Here is a 23,446-nt window from a genome sequence, read left to right on the forward strand (position 1 = left end):
CTGGTCTCAAACTCCTGACTTCAGGTGATCCACCCGCCTCGGCCCCGCAAAGTGCTGGGATTACAGGTGTGAGCCACTGCACCCAGCTTTTTTTTTTTTTTTTTTTTTTGAGGGGGTCTCGCTCTATCGCCCAGGTTAGAGTGTAGTGGCATGATCTCAGCTCACTGCAACCTCCACCTCCTGGGTTCAAGCCATTCTCCTGCCTCAGCCTCCCTCGTAGCTGGGATTAGAGGCATGGGTCACCACACCCGGCTAATTTTTGTATTTTTAGTAGAGACGGGGTTTCACCATGTTGGCCAGGCTGGTCTTGAACTCCTGACCTCAAGTGATCCGCCCGCCTAGGCCTCCCAAAGTGCTGGGATTACAGATGTGAGCCACCACACCCAGCCAATATGAACACATTTCCATGTATGTAAAGATGTATATACATTTTTATGTATTATAATATACAATCTATATGTAATATTTATAATACTCTTATGTTATATAGTTGTATAGACATGCCTACCATTAGAGTTTATCATTTTGTGCCCATTTTGTATATTGAAGTGTCTAAGAGATAGACCTCACAGAATATTCCAGAGAAATTTACAGTCTGTATAACTGGAAACCACACTTCAAGAACTACTAAGTTAGACTGCCTCCCTAGGAGGAAGCATTTGTTATTGTTTCCCCCATCACCTCATTTTCTTAAGCTAGAACTAATCTATTAAGTTCCCACCTAAACAAATGATTGATCTCAGTTATCCTCTAACTAGAATCAAGACGTTAACAAAAACCTTTAACTCCCTCAAAATTATGGATCCATTGCTTCAAAACTATATGTCAGCTTTGAATTTAATGAACTCAGTAATGAGTTTTTTAAAAAGTGTACTTTTAAATGTAAAAATTTAGCTGACTAAAACTAACACAGGAGCAGAAAACCAAGCACCACATGTTCTCATTTGTGAGTGGGAGCTGAACAATGAGAACGCAGGTCGGAGGGAGAGCATCAGGATAAACAGCTAATGCATGCGGGGCTTAATACCTAGATGATGGGTTGATAGGTGCAGCAAACTACCATGGCACACATTTACCTAAGTAAGAAACCTGCACGTCCTGCACATGTATCCCAGAACTTAAAATAAAATAAAATTTAAAACTTTACCTGACTAAACAATGTACATTTGTAGGTGATTTGCTAGGAATTTCCTACTAAGGAGGGACATTAGAAGACCTGGTACAGCTGATGAAATACTGAAAATCTTCATACTATGTAGAAAGCTTAGATTCATTCCCTTGCAGGTGACAGTTGAAGTTTTATTATTCTTACTTGTTAATGTTTCGCGTCTTTATACCTGTTTTCCCAACTAGACTTTAAATCCTTTTAGAGTGAGAAATAAACCTTGAACTCCTTTAGCACCCTCATTTCAAAAATGAAGAACTGCAGCCAAGAGAAAGGAAGTGAAATATCTCATGTCACAGAGCAAGTTCATGGTAGAGTAAGGACTTCTTTTCACCGTTTAGTATGCTTATCATAGTGTCTCATGAACAAAAGGCACAAAATCAGTTCATGAGTTTGATGAAGACCTGCCTTTCACCTTTGACCCCACCTCTTTCTGTTTCTTTTGTCAGACCTACAGGGCAGACAGGGGGAAGAAAATTTCTTAGAAAAAATAATAAATGGAAAAGTAAAGGAAAAAGGAAAACAATCACAGTCTATCACATATGATCAAATGAGCTAGGCATTAGCCTAGTGTGTCAGGAATTAATCATTTAAATTCAAACTCTTTGTCAAGTGCTTCTCTTGATCTATACTGCTGAGGTAGGAATATGGAGAACAAAAGGCAGAGACAGATGAGAAGACTAGCACTCTTGCCACATAAGTGCTAGGAGAAAGCTGTGGTTTGGCATTCTTATTAGATAGCAGTAATATGCTAAGTCTGGAAAACACTGCCAGCCAGGATTTTTCTCTATTGAGAAAAATAAGGCTTAGTTATAACAAGATAATAAATGAGAAAATTCTGTGTTCTTAGACAGCTGATATCTCTTAATCCTAAAATTCAACAGTCTGTTTTACCAGTTTTTAATGATCAGTGAATTGATTGAAAAGAAATTACAGAAGTTTATAGTCATTTTTACATACTTTATTTTATAATCTGAGGTCACTTTCACCGCTATACATACAATTCTAGAGACAAAAGTGGTAAGTACTATGGAAGTAGAAGAGAGATAAATGCATGGCAAATGTAATTCTGCCTAGCCTTTTTTTCTTTACCTGTATAAGTTTTACATATATATTGACTTCTCCTCCAGAGAAAGCAGCTAGCTCAATAACAATAGGGGCTCTGTCATATAAGTAAACAGTGATATATGATTTTTAAAAAATAGATTCAGGGGGGTTACAGGTGCAGGTTTGTTACATATTGGATGATGGTGAGTTTTTGGCTTCTAGTGTGCCCATCACCTGAATAGTGAACATTGTACCTAATAAATAATTTCTCTGCCCTCACCCCTCCCAACCCTACCCCTTTTGAAGTCCACAGTGTCTGTTATTTTACTCTGTATATACATGTGTACCTATTATTTAGCTCTCACGTATAAGTGAGAACATGCGGTATTTTATTTTCTGTTTCTGAGTTCTTTCACTTAGGATACTGGCCTCCTGCTCCATCCATGTTGCTGCAAAAGACATGCTATCAGTGAATGATTTTTGTATGAATAACAGACAGGATTGATGAGGTTGGAGATGACTAATTTAAGAGGGTATATTGCACATTAAGAGGCAACCCACAGTCTAATGTAAATGTGTTTTTTAAACATACATTAAAAAAATATGTTAGAACCAATATTTACATTTTGAGAAATTTTACGTTACAAATTCAGACTTTTGAAAAATCAGGAAATCTAGACCACATCCAGCAAGACAAAATATGGTTGCTCTTACTTAAAAGAGAGTCTGAGGCTGGGCACAGTGGCTCACACCTGTAATCCCAGCACTTCGGGAGGCCGAGGCAAGCAGGTCAGCCTGGGCAACGTAATGAGACCCATCTCTACAAAAATTTGCCGGCTGTGGTGGTGTGCACCTATATATAGTCCCAGCTACTTGGAAGGCTGAGACAAGAGGATCACTTGACCCTGGGAGGTCAAGGCTGCAGTGAGCTGAGATTGCACCACTGCATTCCAGCCTGGTTGCTAGAGCAAGATCCTGTCTCAAAAATTAAAAATAAATAAAAGAGAGACTAAGTGTTCAGTCTTCATTCATTAATGTACTCTTCATTCAGCCAATATTTTTCTAGTGCCTATTATGTGCCCGGTGTTAATCTAGGTTTTGAGAATACAGGAGTGAACCAAACAGCCAAAACTTCTACCGTTTTCATTGTATCAGGGAGACAGACAATAAATAAGATAAATAAGTAAAATATCTGTTAGTGATAAGTGCTGAGATAAAAACAATGAAGCAGAGAAGAAGGATATGAAGTTCCATGTGCGTGGGAAGTGGAGTCAAAATTTTAAATAAGGACCTGACTGAGAAGGTAAATTTTGAGTAAAGACCTAAAGGAAGTCACAGAGCTTGCCACTCAAGAATCTGGAGGAAGGGAATTCTAAGCAGGTAGAAAGGACCTGAGGTTGGAGCATGTCTGCCATATTTGAAGAAGAGCAAGGAGGCTGCTATGTATTGCTTTGCTTTTTTTTTTTTTTTCTTTTTGAGACAGTTTCGCTCTGTCACCCAGGCTGGAGTACAGTGGTGCAATCATAGCTTGCTGTAGCCTTGACTTTCTGGGCTCAAGCAGTCTTCCTACCTCAGCCTCCTGAGTATCTGGGACTACAGGCACATGCCACCATGCCCAGCTAATTTAAATTTTTTTTTTTTTTTTTGTAGAGACAGGGTCTCTCACTATGTTGCTCACTATCAAGCTGGTCTTGAACCCCTGGGCTCAAGTGATCCTCCCACTATGTCCTCCCAAAGTGCTGGGATTATGGGCGTGAGCCACTATGCCATGCCTGTTTTTCTTATAGCAGAGAAATATTTCTGTTCCTTTGTCAAAAATCAGTAAAGACTAAGAAGTCTTCATGCTTAAAGAACAGAGAAAGCATATCTTTTTAGTAAATAATGCATATTCCTAGACAAAGTGTATCTCTGTAGAAAAGAATCATTGTAAACACAATTATGAAACAAAATGGTGACAGCTATGACTAGTGTGCAGAAAAAGTGCCTGAAGAAAAATTTAACGTATGGAAAGTAGGGTTAATATTTCAACAGGCTTTATTTTCACATGTACATGGTGTGATGCTGCTGTAATGTGTTAAGTGGAAAATTTTTTTTTGAGATGGAGTCTCACTCTGTCACCCAGGCTGGAGTGCAACGGCGCGATCTTGGCTCACTGCAACCTCCGCCTCCTGGGTTCAAGTGATTCTCCTGCCTCAGCCTCCCAAGTAGCTGGGATTACAGGCTCCTGCCACCACACCCAGCTAATTTTTGTATTTTTAGTAGAGAGGGGGTTTTGCCAGGTTGGCTAGGCTGGTCTTGAACTCTGACCTCAGGTGATCCACCCGCCTCGGCCTCCCAAAGTGCTGAGATTACAGGCATGAGCCACCCTGCCTGGCCCGAAAATTTTCTCATATATCAAAACCTTTTACAGGTTTGAGTTTGTAAAATAGTGTCCATAAATACGTTAAGAATTATTGTTTTAAGGCCGGGTGCAGTATCTCACGCAGTGTCTAATCCCAACACTTTGGGAGGCCAGGGTGGGCAGATCACTTGAGGTCAGAAGTTTGAGACCAGCCTGGCCAACACAGTGAAACCCCATCTCTGCTAAAAATACAAAAAATTAGCCAGGCATTGTGGCAGGCGCCTGTAATTCCAGCTACTCAGGAGGCTGAGGCAGGAGAACCGCTTGAGTCTGGGAGGTGGAGGTTGCAGTGAGCTGAGATCACGCCACTGCACTCCAGCCTGGGCAACAGAGCAAGACTCCATCTCCAAAAACAAACAAACAAAAAAGAATTATTGTTTGAATAAGTAAAGGCAGATACATATGTGCAGGTATCTAAGTAAGATGGAGAACTTAGAGGACATGTTATAAGAAAATGTTAATCATTTGTGATTTTTTTGTTGCAACTGATAAAAACACATATAAATAACAATGAAATCTTTATTATGTGGAGATTAGGTTCTAAAGTCAGCACATAAGGTGAAGATCTGGGATGGTCAAAATTACTCTTGAAAAATCCCTTAGAAAGGTACAGCAAACCTTCTCTCATTCGTTAAGTCCATCATAGCCAGTCTTTTTCCCCATTGTTGGAACCAACCACCATTTCCTCAGTTGAGCACCAGATGATATAGTCTGCCATGTTGTATGGAACAAAACAAAACAATACAATACAAAACATTTTTTAGGCCAGTCACGGTGGCTCACACCTGTAATCCCAGCACTTTGGGAGGCTGAGGTGGGTGGATCACTTGAGGTCAGGAGATCAAGACCAGCCTGGCCAACATGGTGAAACCCCATCTCTACTAAAAATACAAAATGTTAACTGGGCATGGTGGTGGGCACCTGTAATCCCAGCTACTCAGGAGGCTGAGGCAGGAGAATCGCTTGAACCTGGGAGGTGGAGGTTGCAGTGAGCAGAGAGTTAGACTTCATCTTAAAATTTTTATTTTTATCTTAAAATAAAATAATGATTAAAGCAAAACAAAACACTTTTTGAACACTAGAACTCTACTCAGCACAGGGATGCACCACACAGTGAAAAGTATGAAGAAACTGAGACCACCTAGGAGAAAAACATGTTTATATTCCTCATCGAACACTTATTCCAGGGCAGGTATGTTCCTTGAGTATGCAGTATTGCCCTATAGTGGGTAAAGTATTTCTTTTCTCTCCTTATCCAAGTAAATGGAATGAAGATACTCACTTCTACTGCATCACCCAGATATTTGTACACATAGCTATTCCACAAGGCAAAAGAAAATAGGTAGCACAAGTAGCATGCAGTGTGATTATTTAGTAATAGAGTTCATTTTCTTCAAAATATTCCTCCTGTTTAAAAGCTATTTAAGCACACATCAAGGTAATTAATGGCTTTATGCCATCTGTATGTTATGGCTCACAGTAAAAAACTAAAGAACTAAGCTAAAGTTTAGAACTAAAGTATACTCTCCCAATGGTGGTTAAAACAATTTTTGATTATGGCTACTTTTGTTATGATAGGAGATTTAGATTTTGTTGTGATAGGAGACATAGATTTTGAAATTACCAATCAACTCAAATAATGGGAGGGAAAACATTTAGGTGCTAAAAACTTTTCTTTAATCTGCCCTGTGCTTTCAGGTAATGACCCGTAGATCGTTGACCAAGGAATTGATTTCCTAAGTGAGTTGGTGTTTAGGAAGATATGTCATATTTATTGCTTTATAGAGTTTAGATTTGCTTGAATTTATTGATATCTGAGTTATTTTCTATATGGTTGACCACTAAAAATAATGGGTGTCTGCAAGATATTACTGAAATAAAGACACAGCCCAGCAAAGCCTTTATTTGACTTCTTAAAGGAGAAAAATATTGAAGACCATGGCACAGATGATAATCCTCTTAAGAAAATGTTACAGAGTAAGTGGTTATAAAAGGAATTGAGGCCTGAAAATTACTTGATAGGATATAATGTTTTAAAATCATTTCTAAACTATTTCAGGAGGCTCTAGAAAACATCTCTCTCCCCTCAACAAAACCTTTTGAAACTGATTTGTGAGATTAATCATCCATAGGTTTCTTCTTTTTTTCTGTATCTAAATCCCTAATATGGCGAGTAGGGCTAGTTTTCGGTTGTGGGTTTTTTGTTTTTATACAAATGAGGTCTCACTATGTTGCTCACCCAGGTCTTAAACTTCTAAGCTCAAGCTATCCTCCTGCCTCAGCCTTCCAAAGTGCTGGGATTACAGGCATGAGCCACTACACCTGCATAGATTTCTTAAGACACTATCCCTCATGTCATCATTCTTGCTAGATTCTAAATTATAAAACTTGTTGGCTTCAGATTTATTTATTTATTCTTTTTTTTTTCTTAATTGGTGAAGCAAATAAAACCAGTATTGGAGATCTCAGCAAGAGGCAGGGACTCATCAGAATCACTTGTGTTTCTGCCATAGTCTTTTCATTTTCCCCTTCAAACACACTAACGCACTTGAGCAGTACTTTAGGAAAAGTATGCAACATAAGCAGAACTTTAGCAAGTTCATTAGGTTGGTACCATTCTGTCTGGTGATCTCACTCTTCTGATGCTAGCAAGGTGGAGGATAAAGCACCTTCCCTTGCTGTGGCACACACCAGGTGATGGGCACAGGCAAGCATCCACTAAGGTGCTTTCTTGCATACTTGTAATTTTGGTGGCCAAAGTATTGTGGGAATGCTAGAGCTATCAGGAGATTAAAATACAGTATCAATTCTGGCATGTGTAAAGTATCACCAGACTTGATACTAAATCAGAAATGCTCAGCCTGTATTCTGGATTTTATATGTATTTCAGATTTTCATGAATTAATTTGTAGTTTTGAATCTTCTTGTCAGTTTTCCAGAAATTTTTATAGCCATGAAGTAGATTGTATTATTATGCTCTTTTATTAGCTGACTTATATATTAATAACATATTCTGTGATTTTTAGGAGGAAACACAATTATTACTAGAAAACCTGCATGTTTATCATATGAATTACTTCCTGGTTTTGAGATGTCTTCATAAGTTCACCTCTTCTCTTCCCAAGTATCCACTAGGTCGACAGGTAATCCAAGCCTCCTCATTTGTAATCCATGAAGTAGGAATGTTAGTATTTTCTTGCTTTGGTTTTTGTAGCATTCAGGCATCAGAATGTGAAATGAAGCCAATCCTTACAATGAGAACACAATCTAAATCCATTCCAGCTGTAAACATTACTGGTAATTGATATTGTTTCTTTGTTCAGATGGCCACAGCTAGAAACAGCCATATGAATCCCAGTGGTGTTGCTTCCCCTACAATGTTTTTGTACTAAGGCATTTGAACTTTCCTTCTTTAACACTTCCTTGTCACCTATACTGAGAGAGCTGTTTCTCTTCCCTTAATGGAAGAAGGAATCTGTTTGAGAATGCTTGATGGTTAACCTTGCACTACACCCAGAATAAAAAGAGAAGCAGTACTTCTGCTGCTTGAAAAATTATGCTCAGCTGGCCTTTATGTTATTCCATAAACCTATCAACCATCTGTAGAGTAGATTTTAGCAGAGGAATTCTATATTCCTAAATCATCTTAGCTCAAAGCTTTGGAGAACAAATACCAGTATGTAAGAATGACTTGTTGGCTGGGTGCAGTGACTCACGCCTGTAATCCCAGCACTTTGGGAAGCCAAGGCAGGTGGTTCGCCTGAGGTCAGCAATTTGAGAACAGCCTGGCCAACATGGTGAAACCCTGTCTCTACTAAAAATACAAAAATTAGCCCGGTGTGGTGGCACACACCTGTAGTCCCAGCTATGAGGGAGGCTGAGGCAGGAGGATGGCTTGAACCTGGGAGGTGGAGGTTGCATTGAGCTGAGATCACTGCACTCCAGCCTGGATGACAGAGTGAGACTCCGTCTAGAAAAAAAGAATGACTTGTTCATGAGGTGATTTTTGCCATTGAGCCTTAAATGAGCCTCTTTTTCTCATTTTTCCTTTATCAGTTTCTTATTTTAAAATGACCACTGATATCAACCAATCTCAGTATAGTCTCATTTTACTTTTATGTAAATTGCATTTTTTTTTTTTTTTTGAGACAGAGTCTCGCTCTGTCGCCCAGGTTGGAGTGCAGTGGCGCAATCTCGGCTCACTGCAAGCTCCGCCTCCCAGGTTCACACCATTCTCCTGCCTCAGCCTCCCAAGTAGCTGGGACTACAGATGCCCGGCTAGTTTTTTGTATTTTTAATAGAGACGGGGTTTCACCGTGTTAGCCAGGATGGTCTCGATCTCCTGACCTCATGATCCGCCCGCCTCAGCCTCCCAAAGTGCTGGGATTACAGGCGTGAGCCACCGCGCCCGGCCGTAAATTGCATTCTTATAAAGCCTGATCCATGAGATATATGCCAAGTCTATTATAATCTAAAGAAAATGACTTTTAATAACATTAATTTTTTTTGTGTTGACCAGAAATGATTTTGCCAAACTAGTAGTGTGTATACACTTTTGGTTCCTCACAAATGTGTTGTTCACTTACAGATCAGAGAGTTGTACTGTACATGTTTAGAAAAGAACATATGGGATTCAGAGGAGTATGCATCAGTCTTGCAGCTGCTGAGGTAGTTTTGTTTTTTCTTGTTTTTCTATTTTTGTCTGCTATAAGCCTGCCAGTAAGTAGCACCTTCCTCTAGAACCCTGCCTGCCAAAAAGTTTCATAAATAGCCATGTTGTGTCTAAGAATATTTGCATATATCTTGAATTTATCCATGTAGCTTATGATGTTTTTAATATAGCAACTATCCGTTTCTTTGCTGGTTTAACCTTGCATTTGAACTTGTGGTTTTTAAAGGAAAATCCATGATTGTTTAGTCAAATACTGACACTACCCTAAGAGAGCTTAGATATGGATCATTTGAATCCAGCCAACTTTACATCATGGCAGGGAAAGCAAGTCATGAAAAGTGAGGTCACCATGTCCCCAACCTGGTTGAATGGAGGAAGAGCATCATTGGGTGATATGTACCCACTGGTCACAGCTGACCTTGACTAGGAGCAGCAAGGAGTAGGCAGTGGCCTTGGTGCGTTCCCCCACCTTAACATTGGCTAATTCATAAATTATTTATCTAATAATATACAAGTAAATAAGATATCTTAGTGTTAAAGTTATTATTTATATTTGTTGGTTTCACTTCTTATATGTATAGTTACTTTTTAGTCTTCCATAAAAAAATGACACTTGGATAGTTATAAGGGGAAATCACATATGAGCTAAGTTTCGCCAGTTTTATAATTTTCCTCAGAGGTTGTAAATGCTTATATAAAAATATTTTAAAGAAGTCTGAAAACTGAATATTTATTAAGTCTTGCTTTCCTCTGGGCCCACAAGAAAAGAACAGATGGGCACAGTAGGAGGAAAATTCACACTGAAAGCACTTCAAGTCCAGAGACTTAATAATACAAATATTAGTGATCTAGCAGGTGCAGCTTAAGATAGAAAATGAATTTCATGCTATCTGGAAAAATACCTCCCCATGGAAACTAGATTGCCACTGAAAAGCTGTGTTTTATTTCATTTTTTAAAATCCCAACAAGATTTCTTTTTTCTTTTTTTTTTACCCATAAGGAAACCAAAAAATCCCAATAAGATTTCTATGTATTTATAAGCTTATGTCAACTATAGTATTTCTGAGACTTATTTTGCTTTCTATTCAAGTAAATATACCTATCTTATATACCCAGTTGATTCTTTCAGGGTTTTCTCTTTTAAGCTTTGTGATTAGTAATTGTCTTCCTTCTCCAGTGAGGTGTTCCCAGATTCATAGATTCTTTTGTCAAGGAGGAACTTGTTCTTTTTGTTCTGAACCTCCCAACACCAGTTGTCTTAGGGTACAGTCAAGAACCAAGAATGCCAGTTCCAAAGTAGGGTAAGGAAACATGAGCAGCAGTAGTAATGGTGATAGCAGTAACCATCACTTATTGAAGGCTTGCTGTGTGCAAGGCACTTTGTTAGGCACTCTCAGTACATTTTCCAATCTAAAACTCTTAATATACCTTTATGGTAGATATTATTAGGCACGCTTTATCCCCTGAGGAATCTGAAACACACACAGGGATTAAGTGACTTGCCTGAGATCACCTAGCTGCTGAGGGAACCAGGATTCTACTCCAGGTCTGACTTCAAAGCTGTTATACCTTCTGCTATTCTTTGCCAAGATCTAAAATATGGATTTGGAGATCTGAGTACAGCAGAAGCAAAAAATAGAAAGTGAGATTTCATTTTGCTAAGCTGAGGTCAGAAACATGGGCAGTCAAGAGCAAAGCAATGTAAAAAGCACTACGGGTCAAATATAATACCTACAGCAAGGACAGGCAGGAGTCTGGGTTCTATAAAAGAGGAAAGGAATTGGGGAACCTCTGGGCTGGAATCAGCCTTTTCTCCTTTGTACAGATTTGATGTAGACCAGAAGTCAGGGATGCTTTTTAGTTAAGGCATTCTCAATAGGCATCACCTGAACTTGAGACCATTCTCATCACCTGTCTTGAAATTTTATTTAACTCATGAGAGAAAAGACTAAAATGACCCCTGAATGATGCTTTGGAAAGAATAACTGCTAAGGTACTATTAGAAACATAATCTAATTAAATTTCTTATTTGAAATTTTGTATGAGAATCAGCTTAAATGATTTTTCAAGAAAAAATGCTTTTTACAGATTGAGCGTCTCTAATCTGAAAATCTGAAATTCAAAGTCCTCTAAAATTTGAAACATTTCAAATTTCAAAACTTTATGAGCACTTGTGGTACCACAAATGGAAAATTCCACACCTGACCTCATGAAATGGGTTGCAGCAAAACAGAGGCACACCACAGTTTATTCAGCTTGCCATCGTTTGTTGCTGTTGTTTAACACTGATATGGGTATTACTTAGTTACACTTAACACATTATTTTTTCACTGTGCCAATGGTGTGTCCTGTTTTTTAAGTGTTAAGTACTTATATGTGAATAAGTGTAAGAAAATGGTTGCATATAAATTCAAGAGTCAGTAATGATGGGGATACCAAGCAACTACAGATTGATTGTCCATCTAGTTGGCCGAGATAGTGACACCTTTGCTTTCTGATGATTCAGTGTACCTTGTTTCATGCAGAAAATTATTTAAATTATTCTATGAAATTACTTTCAAGCTGTGTGTAGAAGGTGTATTTGAAACATAAATGAATTTTGTGTTCAGACATGCATCCCATTCTCAAGATAATCTCATTATGCACATATGGCAAATATTCCAAAATCTGAAAAAATCCAAAATGCAGAACACTTCTGGTCCCAAGCATTTCAGATAAGGGATACTCAATCTGTATGTGGAAGCTGACATGTTTAAATAACCACAGATCAGATGAGATCCAGCCCATTCAGGGTAGTATGGCTGTAGACATCCCTCTACCCCTAATTCTTCTGCTTTGTTTGGGAAGAACATGGAAGAAAAGGTGACTTCTGCCTCCGCTGCTCTTACCCCCACCATAGTGGCCTTTGGTGATGTCTCCTACCTTCCCCCAACAACTCTCTTGCATGTTAGAGAGAAGGGGCCCTCCCAGCACAAAGTTGCATTCCTCCCCCCTAATTTATTCTAATTTATTAATTTAGTCCCACCCCTTCTGAGCCTGCAGCCTTCTCATGCAGCCTGGGGACTGTAGAGTAAGTAGCTGCCCCAGCCCCTCCCAGGCCTGACCCAGCCTGGGGAGTGGGACAAGGCGTGGGTGTGGCCCTGTTGGAGGTTGATCTTGCTGTTTTTATCTCTTGCCTTTGTGTTTGTGTTCTGTGATACTTTTTGAGAAAGAAGAGGCCAGGCACAGTGGCTTACGCCTGTAATCCCAGCACTTTGGGAGGCCAAAGTGGGCGGATCACTTGAGCTCAAGAGTTTGAGACCAGCCTGGGTAACATGATGAAACCCCCTCTCTGCCAAAAACACACACAAAAAAAAGTTATCCTGGCATGGTGGTGCACATCTGTGGTCCCATCCTTGGAAGCTGAGGTGGGAGGATCACTTGAGCTTGGGAGGCAAAGGTTGCCCTGAGCTGAGATCGCACCACTTCACTCCAGCCTGGGTGACAGTGAGATTTCGTCTCAAAAATATACATATAAAAGAAAGAGAAAAAAGGAAATGTGAGCAAAGCAGAAGGAGGCGGATTCAAACCCCAGTATGTCACGCCTCATGCCTTTTCTTTAGTGGTGGGAAACCCTTATCTTGTAAAGGGAATGTGTCCCCTTCTTCAGCCTCTAGTGTATTTCACAGAAAACAAAACCTCCCAATAAAACTGTTGAAACCTGGAAAATAAAACAAACAATATGTCATCTACTTGAAGAAATATCTGGTGACCATTTAAAACATATTTACAGTGACTTTGTAATAATGTGGGAGAATGTTTATGTCACATATTTATTAGTGGAAAAAGACCTATATAATTTTATATCACAGTTATTTTTTAAATGTATGCAACAGACATTCATGTGTGTGGGGAGCGTGCAAGTGTTCATTTATAATATATGCCATTATTTGACATGAGCTCAGTGGTTCTGCATATGTTCTGCCTTTCCTTGCTCAGTCAACTCTTGGAGTATGAAGACCACATCCCTATATGGGATATGAGTAGGTTAATTTTTCACTCAACCCTGTGTCATTATATAAGGATATGTTTCCATTAAAAAGCCATTTGGGAACAGAAAGTAGTAACAAATGATGCTAACCCAGCAGTGAGCTAGGTAAGTACAACTGTTTTTCCTTATCAGATGTGAAAGACTGTAAGAGGAAAATTTTACCCCTCTATTGGAGAAAATTTCTGAACACCCATCTAGAAATCAAATGCTAGGCCAGTAATTTTTCATATTTTTAAAGTTCACTGAACCTTGCATAAACAAGGTTTTAAGGGTTATTGTAAATCAGAGGCAGCTGGGTGTGGTGGCTCACGCCTGTAATCCCAGCACTTTGGGAGGCCAAGGTGGGGGCAGATCACAAGATCAGGAGATGAGGAGTTCGAGACCAGCCTGACCAACATGGTGAAACCCCGTCTCTACTAAAAATACAAAAAATTAGCCAGGCGTGGTGGCAGGCACCTCTAATCCCAGCTACTCGGGAGGCTGAGGCAGGAGAATCACTTGAAGCTGGGAGGCAGAGGTTGCAGTGAGCCGAGACCTTGCCATTGCACTCCAGCCTGGGCAACCAAGCGAGACTCCATCTCAAAAAAAAAAAAAAAAATCAGAGCCTCAACTTAAAGGAGTATGTTGGATCAGCCAGACCTGAAGAGTACTACACTCTCATACCAGTAGCAGTGGATTCTTGGATTGGGGATAATGAAAAGTGTGCCCCACTTCTTAGGGGAATTTATGTCCTCTACCTCATCAATTGAGAATTACTCATCTACAGTTATTCCATTTTCTTTCAAATGAGGAAACCAAGGCCAGAAACTTTGACTTTTCTACAGTTGACAGAGCTGAAACTCTTTCAACCCTATTCCAGTTACTTAGAGGTGGTAATAAAAGGAAATTTATGGTTTTGTGGCCAGTAGTACATGTTCAGAGTGTATCCAAAATTTTAAACCAGCAGAGCAAGCTTCTGTGGACTCAGATACGCTCCTCCCCAATCCTGACACTAGTCATATTGGCACAGGACACAGACATAAATGAAAGGAGCCACAGTGTCTAGTCTGCTTATCCTAAGTGTAACCTTATAAGCTTGCAAAGAAACAGACTTACAAATCGAAGGTGATTGATAGCTGGAGGAATTTACCTTAGGCTAAAGGAATTATTCTAATTTCTGAGTAAGGCTTTTGACTTAAACAGTAATATATTAGCAGGTCAGCTCAGCTTTCATTGAGTAAAAAAATAAAATAAAATAAAAACATGACCTGAATAATGATATTAACATTTGATCACTTCAGCTTAGTTCCAAGAGACTAGAAATTTGGACTCTAAGTAATGCATTATTTCCTGACTTTAGGCAGATCAACTTTAGGTGATATTTAAAGATCTACTTAGGAAAAATGACACAGCTCCACAATCTATGATAAGCTTCCTAATAATCTAACTTATGATGATGTAGATTTATCCATCCAAGAGCTTTGTGAGACTGCATCATTAAAATATAATTTCTGGCAGGCACGGTGGCTCACACCTATGAATTAGAGCACTTGGGAGGTCAAGGCAGAGAGATCACTTGAGCCCAGGAGTTAAAGACTGGCCTAGGCAACGTGGAGAAACCCCATCTCTACAAAAAATACAAAAAGTATATGAGCGTGGTGGTGCATGCCTATAGTCCAAGCTACTTGGAGGCTGAGGCAGGATCACTTCAGCCCAGGAGGTTGAGGATGCCGTGAGCTTTGATTGTACCACTGCACTCCAGCTTGGGCAACAGAGTGAAACCCTGTCTCAAAAAAAATAATAAATAGGCCGAGCATAGTGGCTGACGCCTGTAATCCAAGTACTTTGGGAGGCCGAGGTGAGTGGATCACCTGAGGTCAGGAGTTCGAGACCAGCCTGGCCAACATGGTGAAACCCCGTCTCTACTAAAAATACAAAAATTAGTGTGGCACATGCCTGTAATCCCAGCTACTCAGGAGGCTGAGGCAGGAGAATCAATTGAATCTGGGAGGCAGAGGTTGCAGTGAACCAAGATCACACCACTGCACTCCAGCCTGGACAACAGAGCGAGATTCCGTCCCAAAAATAAATAAATAAAATGAAAAATAAAGAAATAAATGGCCGGGTGTGGTGGCTCACGCCTGTAATCCCAGCACTTTGGGAGGCCGAGGCGGACGGATCACGAGGTCAGGAGATTGAGACCATCCTGGCTAACACGGTGAAACCCCGTCTCTACTAAAAATACAAAAAATTAGCCGGGCGTGGTGGCAGACGCCTGTAGTCCCACCTACTCAGGAGTCTGAGGCAGGAGAATGGCGTGAACCCAGGAGGCGGAGCTTGCAGTGAGCCGAGATCGCCCACTGCACTCCAGCCTGGGCGACAAAGCGAAACTCTGTCTCAAAAAAGATAAATAAAAAAAAAAAATGAAAAATAAAAAAATAGAAATAAATAATATAATATAATTTCTTTATTTTAGAAAAGGAATTGCCAATCCTGAATTTGCATCACATCAGGGCCTTCACAATTATCTGTAGGCTTACAGATGATGAAATCAGGCTTGGGACAGAATTGTTAAAGCTCTCTTTGAAACAAAAGATATTGAGAGTCACTGTTTTTTGTGTAATGGTTTCCAGGCTTCAATGTACATAAGAATTAGCTGAGATATGGCCTAGCGAGGTGGCTCACGCCTGTAATCCCAGCACTTTGGGAGGTGGGCTGATCAGGAGGTCAAAGAATTAGCTGAGATATTAATCATTTCAGCTCTTTCCCGAGAGCTTCTGTTGGGAACGCTGGTATGGTGTTTCAGCAGGAATTTGCATTTAACAAGCACTCTGGCACATTCAGACAGATGGCCCAGGAACTATACTTTGAGAAATACTTCCAGAAAATAAAGGGAGAGATTAAAAAAAAAAAAAAGCGGGGAGGGGGAAACTTCTGAGGAAAACAATGAAGCCATCAAAGGAAAGGTCTTTATTTGTGGAGAAGCTGAATGGCTGTAGGCAGTTGATCTCAAATTGGCTCGAAAACTGGACTGAGGTATTCCGCTAATAGTGAGCTAATGGTTTTTATCACAGTAAACAGAAAAAAAGATCTGAATTTGTATTTTGTTTTTCTTTATTAAACATTTACTGCCTACTGTCACTTTTCTGTTAGCAAAATGAACAGATAACTAAGAAATATTAATTTTAAAAACTCAGAAATAACTCATCAAATTTTGACAGCTCTTTTCTTTCTTTCTTGTGAACTCAGGGTTATACAGTCATCCATCACTGTCTGTGGGGGACTGGTTTTAAGAGGACACCATAAGTTGCATATATGAAATGGTATATAGCGTTTGCATATAAGCTGTGCACATCTTCCCATATATTTTAAATCATGTCTACTTTACTTATAATACTTAATACAATATAAATGCTATGTAAATAGTTGTTACATTGTATTGTTTAGAAAATAATGACAAGAAAAAAGTCTGTACATGTTCTATACGGTCTCTCCTCCTACCCCCCAAAATATTTTCAATCCAAGGTTGATTGAATCCACCAATGTGGGACCCACAGATACAGATGGCTGACTGTACTTTTAAAAATTACATCAATAGGCCAGGCATGGTGGCTCACGCCTATAATCCCAGCACTTTGGGAGGCTGAGGCAGGAGGATCACCTGAGTTCAGGAGACCAGCCTGGCCAACATAGTGAAACCCTGTCTCTACTAAAAATACAAAAATTAGCCGGGCGTGGTGGCACACGCCTATAGTCCCAGCTACGAGGGAGGCTGAGGCAGGAGAATTGCTTGAACTCGGGAGGTGGAGGTTGCAGGAGTTAGCCAGCCTGGCTAACATGGCAAAACCCCGTCTCTACTAAAAATACAAAAATTAGCCTGGCGTGGTGGCGTGTGCCTATAATTCCAGCTACTCTGGAGACTGAGGTGGGAGAATCACTTGAACCTGGGAGGTGGAGGTTGCAGTGAGTTGAGATTGTGCCAGTATACTCTAGGCTGGGGGACAAATTGAGACTCCATCCAAAAACAAAAAAAATTGCATCAATAAAGTATGTGTATATTTGAACTTATTCAAGTTGCTTCTAACCATGTTATGAATTAAATTTATTATTTTTGATGTATTCCACAAAAAAGCATGGCATCCCACAAAGGACATCATGACTTCCAGGTGCTTCCCAGGATGAACCAGTTTGAGAACTGTTCCCTTTAGAAAAAGTATTCTTCACTAAGGCATTAGGTTAGGAAATTATTAATTATTGCATGGTTATTGCTTTGCCCATCCATTAAAAAAAAAGGGTTTTTTAAATGCTTCATTTTTGAAACCACTGATCAGATGACAAAGATAACCCTGGTCCTTACCTATACAGAATTTTGGTCAAATCATTGATGTGAACAGTAGAGAGCTACAATACAGAGTAGTAAGAGCTGTGATGGGTCAGGGCTAGGGTGCTGAGGAACCAGTAGACTGGACAGTTAACCTCCATTTGTGGGGTTGGCAGCTTCTCTGGGAAGGGGCACCTAATATGAAATATCAAGGCTTAGGAGGTGATACACATACTTTTGGTTTCTGTTTCATTGTTATCATCCTAGATAATTGCTTTGTTGTGTTAGTCTTCGAATAAGACAATTTCTTATTTTTACATGCTTTTAAATTTTTTTACATGCTTTTTATTATTTTTACATGCTTTTTTGTTTTGTTTTGTTTCCTTAACTTCCAGCCTTCATTGATATATATACATTTGCAAGTTTGAGTTCTGAGTATTTTTCAAAACTGGCTGATAATGGTAATGTCTGTTTAGAATTTGAAAACTCGTCAGGCAAAAGATGTTTTCATTAGCCATGGATTAGCCAGTTTTTCCTTGTAGCCAGTTCTTATAATCAGACATTTATATAATTAGTACTTAACCAGAAATTATTGGCTTTCTGTATGATGAAGCAGAATACTCCATTGCCCTGCAGGATGATTGCTTTTAATGATTGCTTAATGGTTCTCTTTCTTAGTTAAGAAAACTTTTTTAAAAAATGACAATCTATAAAGCCTTTATTGTTTTTCTCAACTCCTGTGACAGATTACCTATAAAGCTTTTAATACATTAGGTATCACAGGCATTTTTTGGACCATTTACCTGATAGTGAAATAATTTTTTCTTTTCTTTTCTTTTCTTTTTTTTTTTTGAGGTGGAGTCTTGCTCTGTTGCCCAGGCTGGAGTGCAGTGGCATGATCTCAGCTCACTGCACGCTCCGCCTCCCAGGTTCACGCCATTCTCCTGCCTTAGCCTCCTGAGTAGCTGGGACTACAGGCGCCTGCCACCAAGCCCGGCTAATTTTTTCTATTTTTAGTAGAGATGGGGTTTCACTGTGTTAGCCAGGATGGTCTCGATCTCCTGACCTCGTGATCCGCCCGCCTCGGCCTCCCAAAGTGCTGGGATTACAGGCGTGAGCTACCGTGCTCTGCCAATTGTGAAGTAATTATTTCTTAATTAAGTTGGATAAAGATAAGTCGCTCTTTTGTGGCATTAATGTGACCTATCTTAGACATTTTTTTTTATTTCTCTTTAATCTCACATGGTGGCTTTCAAACTTTTTAGTTCTGCTATTTTCTTTACAATTTTATTCTCTTTATTTTAAAACAAAATGTTAGTTGGAATGTACCAAAATTGGAAAGCATTGTCTCACTGTCTCTAATTCTTCTCCCATTCTCTCTTTAACTGATTACAATTAGGTTTGTGCTCCAGATCACAACTAGTTTGATCAAAGTCACCAGTGACCTCCATGTTCCTAAATCTAGCATTAACCTGTTATCAGCATTTGACTACAGTTCATCACTCCCTCCTTAATGGATTTCTAGGACTTTCTTGGTTTTTCTCCTACCTCAGTACATGCTCCTTCACATTCTCCTTCAGTGCTTTCTCTTCTCTCTGACATCTTAACATTACAGTGCCCCAGGGCTTAATCGTAAGCCTATACCTCTCTCCTGAGTGCCAGGCTGTTATGTCCATTTATGTCCTATTTAATACCTCCACTTAGATATCCAATACACACCTCAAAGTTAACATACCCAAAACTGAACTCCTGATCTTCCCCTGAAATCTATCATTTTCCTACTGTCTCTTTATCATTCTGATTTTTCAAACCAAAAGCCTGGGCTCTGCCTTCATAATTTATCCAGAATCAGACCTCTTCTTGCCACCTTCCTTCGCTTGTACCACCATAGTCCAAGTCATCGTCGTTGCTCACGTGGATTATTGCAGTAGCCTCCTTTCTGGTTTTTCTGCTCCCCTACAGGTTCTTCTCAAAGTAGCAGTCAGAATAGTCCTTTTAAAATATTTCAGATAATGTTACTCCTTTGCTCAAAACCCTCCTTTAACTCCCCATTTCACTCAGAGTAAAAGCCGTATACAGTGACACTATGTGACTGCCCCCCTCCTCTCCCCACATGGCCTCTCTCTGATTACTGCTCATTTTCTCTCTCCATTTCAGACATCTTGGCCTCCTTGTTTTCTTGAATATTCCAGATATGCCCACTATGGAACCCTTGCACCCATTGTTCTGTCTGCCAGGAAAAGCTCTTCTGGATATTTGTATGGCTAACTTCCTTTCCTCCTTTATGTACTTGATCAAATGTCATCTTTTCAATGAGGCCCTAGCCATTTAAAAATTGAAAGCTTCCCCCTCCCATGGCTCTCCGCTTATTCTGTTCATTTTTCCATAACATTTATCAATTTTTAACGCATATATTGTATATATGATATAGATAGATAGTGTTTAGTGTCTGTGCTTCTCCCAGCCCTCCCACTAGAATGTAAGTTCCATGAGGACAGTGATTTTTGATTCAGTAAGGTGTACCTCAAATGCCCAGAACAGTGACTAGTATGTAGTATGCATTCAATAAATATCTCTTGAATGATTGGTTCATGACTGACAAAGGAGTTGAAACCCAGTTTGAAAAATGCTTGTCTGATAGCTAGACTCAATCCTTAATTTTTTATTTGAGGTGCTATATATAAACACACTTTTTTGGAATAAGCTAAATATTTTGTAGTTGTTTTCAAGTGATCTTCTTCAGTTAGGTTTGGTTTATCCAAAGTGCTTTGACGGCTGCGGTGGCTCATGCCTGTAATCCCAGCACTTTGGGAGGCCGAGGCAGGCAGATCACTTGAGGCCAGGAGTTTAAGACCAGCCTGGCCAATATGGTAAAACCCCCTCTCTACTAAAAATGCAAAAAATTAGCCAGGCGTGGTGGCATGTGCCTGTAGTCCCAGCTACTCTGGAGGCTAAAGGACGAGAATTGCCTGAACCCAGGAGGCAGAGGTTGTAGTGAGCAGAGACTGCGCCACTGCACTCCAGCCTGGCAACAGAGCAAGACTCTGCCTCAAAAACAAAACAAAACAAAACAAAACCAAAAAAAAAAAGTGCTTACTGTAGTCATTCTAATAATCTAAGTGAAAAAAATAAGTATTTTTCTGATATTACCCCTTGTATTATATAACCTTGAAAACCAGTCATCCACTGTTAGCTATTTGCACTTCAGATATTTTTCCACACACAAATGTATATTAAATAATACTATATATGGTGTTCCACACTTGCAGTTTTTTGTTTTTTTGTGTTTGTTTTGTTTTTGTTGTGGTGGTTATTTTGGTTTGTGCCTAATATTCTACCACAGATGCCATGTTTTGAGATGCAATATAGCATGCTCAGTAAGAGCATGGATGTCAAGCTGAACTGTCTAGGTTCAAACCCCGGCTTTGCCAATTACCAGCTATTGGATTCTGGACAAGTTTACTTAAGTTCTCTGTGACTTTGTTTTCTCATCTCTAACATGGGAATAATAATAGTATTTACATTGTATTGTATCAAATGACACTTGATACACATATGTGGGTATAAATGTTAGCTGTCATCATTAGTATTACATATTGCCCTACCTCATTGTTTCTCATCACTATATAATATCGTGTTTTTAAAGTGCTTTTTATTTAATCAGACCCTTTTTTGATATCTATTTAGATTGTTTCTAATTCTTCGCTATTACAAACAATAATCATGAGCAGTGGTAAGTCTGTGTATTTGTATAACTATTTCCACAAAACAAAGGTAGATGTAAACATATTGAGTCTAAAATATAAACATTGTTGTATAGTGTACACTCACACCAACCATATACCAGTGTGTATTTCCCTACACTCTTGCTGCTGCTGGATATTATCAGGCTTAAATATCTTTCTTGGTTTTCTTCTAGTATTTTATGGTTGATGAGCTAGTTCTTTTTCCCTGCTCCCAGACCGTACTTACATTTTTATTCTATCTGAAATGCATTTTTGTGTATAAGGTGAGATAGTGACCTGTTTTTTTAAAATAGTTAATTCTGATACCCAGTATCTTTTCCCCCACTGATTTGAAATGCTATCCCTGTGACATAACAAACACCCATGTACACCTAGATCTCTTTCTGAACTCATTCTCTTCTGTTGACCTGTCTGTTCCCAAGTACCATCAATTTTAATCATCGTAGCTTAACACCGTTTAATGTATTTACAGCCCTACCATACACACTCAAGTGTACACACATTGTTCCTGTTTTTTAGAACAATTATTCCAGATACATTTCAGAATAATTTTATTAGTTTTTAAAATTTACGGCCAGTCGCCATGGCTCACACCTGTAATCTCAGCACTTTGGGAGGCCAAGGCGGGTGGATCACCTGAGGTTAGGAGTTCGAGACCAGCCTGACCAGCATGGAGAAACCCTGTCTCTACTAAAAATACAAAATTAGCCGGGCGTGGTGGTGCATGCCTGTAATTCCAGCTACTCAGGAGGCTGAGACAGGAGAATCACCTGAACCCAGGAGGCAGAGGTTGCGGTGAGCTGAGATTGCACCATTGCACTCCAGCCTGGGCAACAAGAGCAAAACTCCATCTCAAATAAAAATAAAAATAAAATTTACCCTCTGTAATTTTGTTTCAAACTGTTAAGAATATCGATTAATTTGGAAAGATTTGTATCTTTACAATAGTGAGTGTTAAAATGTCTATTCATTTATTCAGGGCTTTTTTAATATAGGTCATACGCATGTATTATAATGTGTATTGCTGTGTATTCAGTAGGTTTTGTTACCATTTTGAACATGGGCTTTTTTTTCATTATGTAGTTTAATATAAGGTATTGATTACATTATACGGATATGTATACATGCATATATATCTTTTATTCACTCACTTTTTTACACTGTCTTTTTTTTTTTTTTTTTTTTTTTTTGAGAGAGGGTCTCTGTTACCCATGCTGGAGTGCAATGGCATGATCACGGCTCACTGCAGCCTTGATCTCCCAGGCTCAAGCAGTCTTCATACTTCAGCCTCAGTAGCTGGGACTACAAGTGTGTGCCACCAGGCTGAGCTAATTTTTTCTATTTTTTGTAGGAATGAGGGTCTCACTTTGTTGCCCAGGCTGGTCTCAAACGTCTGGGCTCAAGTGATCTTCCCATCGGCCTCCCAAACTGCTGGGATTACAGGCATGAGCCACCACGCCCAGCTCTTTTACACTCTCTTTTATTTACAGTTCTTAGATTTTCTAACTTTACAGTCACATCATATGAAATGATTAATTTCATCCTCCTTCTTAACATTTATACCATTTCTTTTTCTTAATTTATTGTAGCATCTAGACTCCAGAATGATGCTGAATAATAGTGATGATAGCAGGCAGTATTGATTGTGTGTGTGTGTATAATTTTACTGGAAAAAAAATTTTAAATAATGACTTTATTGGGGTTGGTTAAGTTATTATTTCTAATCAGCCTTACGTCAAGTCTTGTCATTTTACATTAAACAAGAGAATACTTGAGAAAGTGTAAGATCTTTCTGCTCTGGGAGCAAAACATAATCTTTGGCTAAGAATAAGAGTACTAGACCGGGTGCAGTGGCTCACGCCTATAATCCCAGCACTTTGGGAAGCCGAGGTGGGCAGATCACCTGAGGTCAGGAGTTCGAGACTAGCCTGACCAATATGGTGAAACCCTGCCTCTACTAAAAATACAAAATTAGCCGGGCATGGTGGTGCATGCCTGTAATCACAGCTACTCGGGAGGTTGAGGCAGGAGAATCGCTTGAACCTGGGAGGCAGAGGTTGCGGTGAGCTGAGATCACGCCATTGC

At 39.5% G+C, this 23,446-nt stretch overlaps 1 protein-coding gene across 7 annotated transcripts in view; it reads left to right on the plus strand.

The window, feature by feature from the left end:
* Positions 1-23,446, plus strand: part of ORC3 (origin recognition complex subunit 3) — a 77,459-nt gene that overhangs the window by 37,556 nt on the left and 16,457 nt on the right. For all 7 annotated transcript variants that reach the window (XM_031012604.3, XM_031012603.2, XM_031012605.3 and 4 more), the window contains 2 exons: positions 7,640-7,756; positions 9,202-9,281. In XM_031012604.3, the coding sequence (XP_030868464.1) occupies positions 7,640-7,756; positions 9,202-9,281 (197 nt within the window). The remainder of the gene's footprint in view (positions 1-7,639; positions 7,757-9,201; positions 9,282-23,446) is intronic.

The sequence above is a fragment of the Gorilla gorilla genome, chromosome 5, assembly GCF_029281585.2.
Source record: "Gorilla gorilla gorilla isolate KB3781 chromosome 5, NHGRI_mGorGor1-v2.1_pri, whole genome shotgun sequence".
Classification (NCBI taxonomy): Eukaryota; Metazoa; Chordata; class Mammalia; order Primates; family Hominidae; genus Gorilla; species Gorilla gorilla.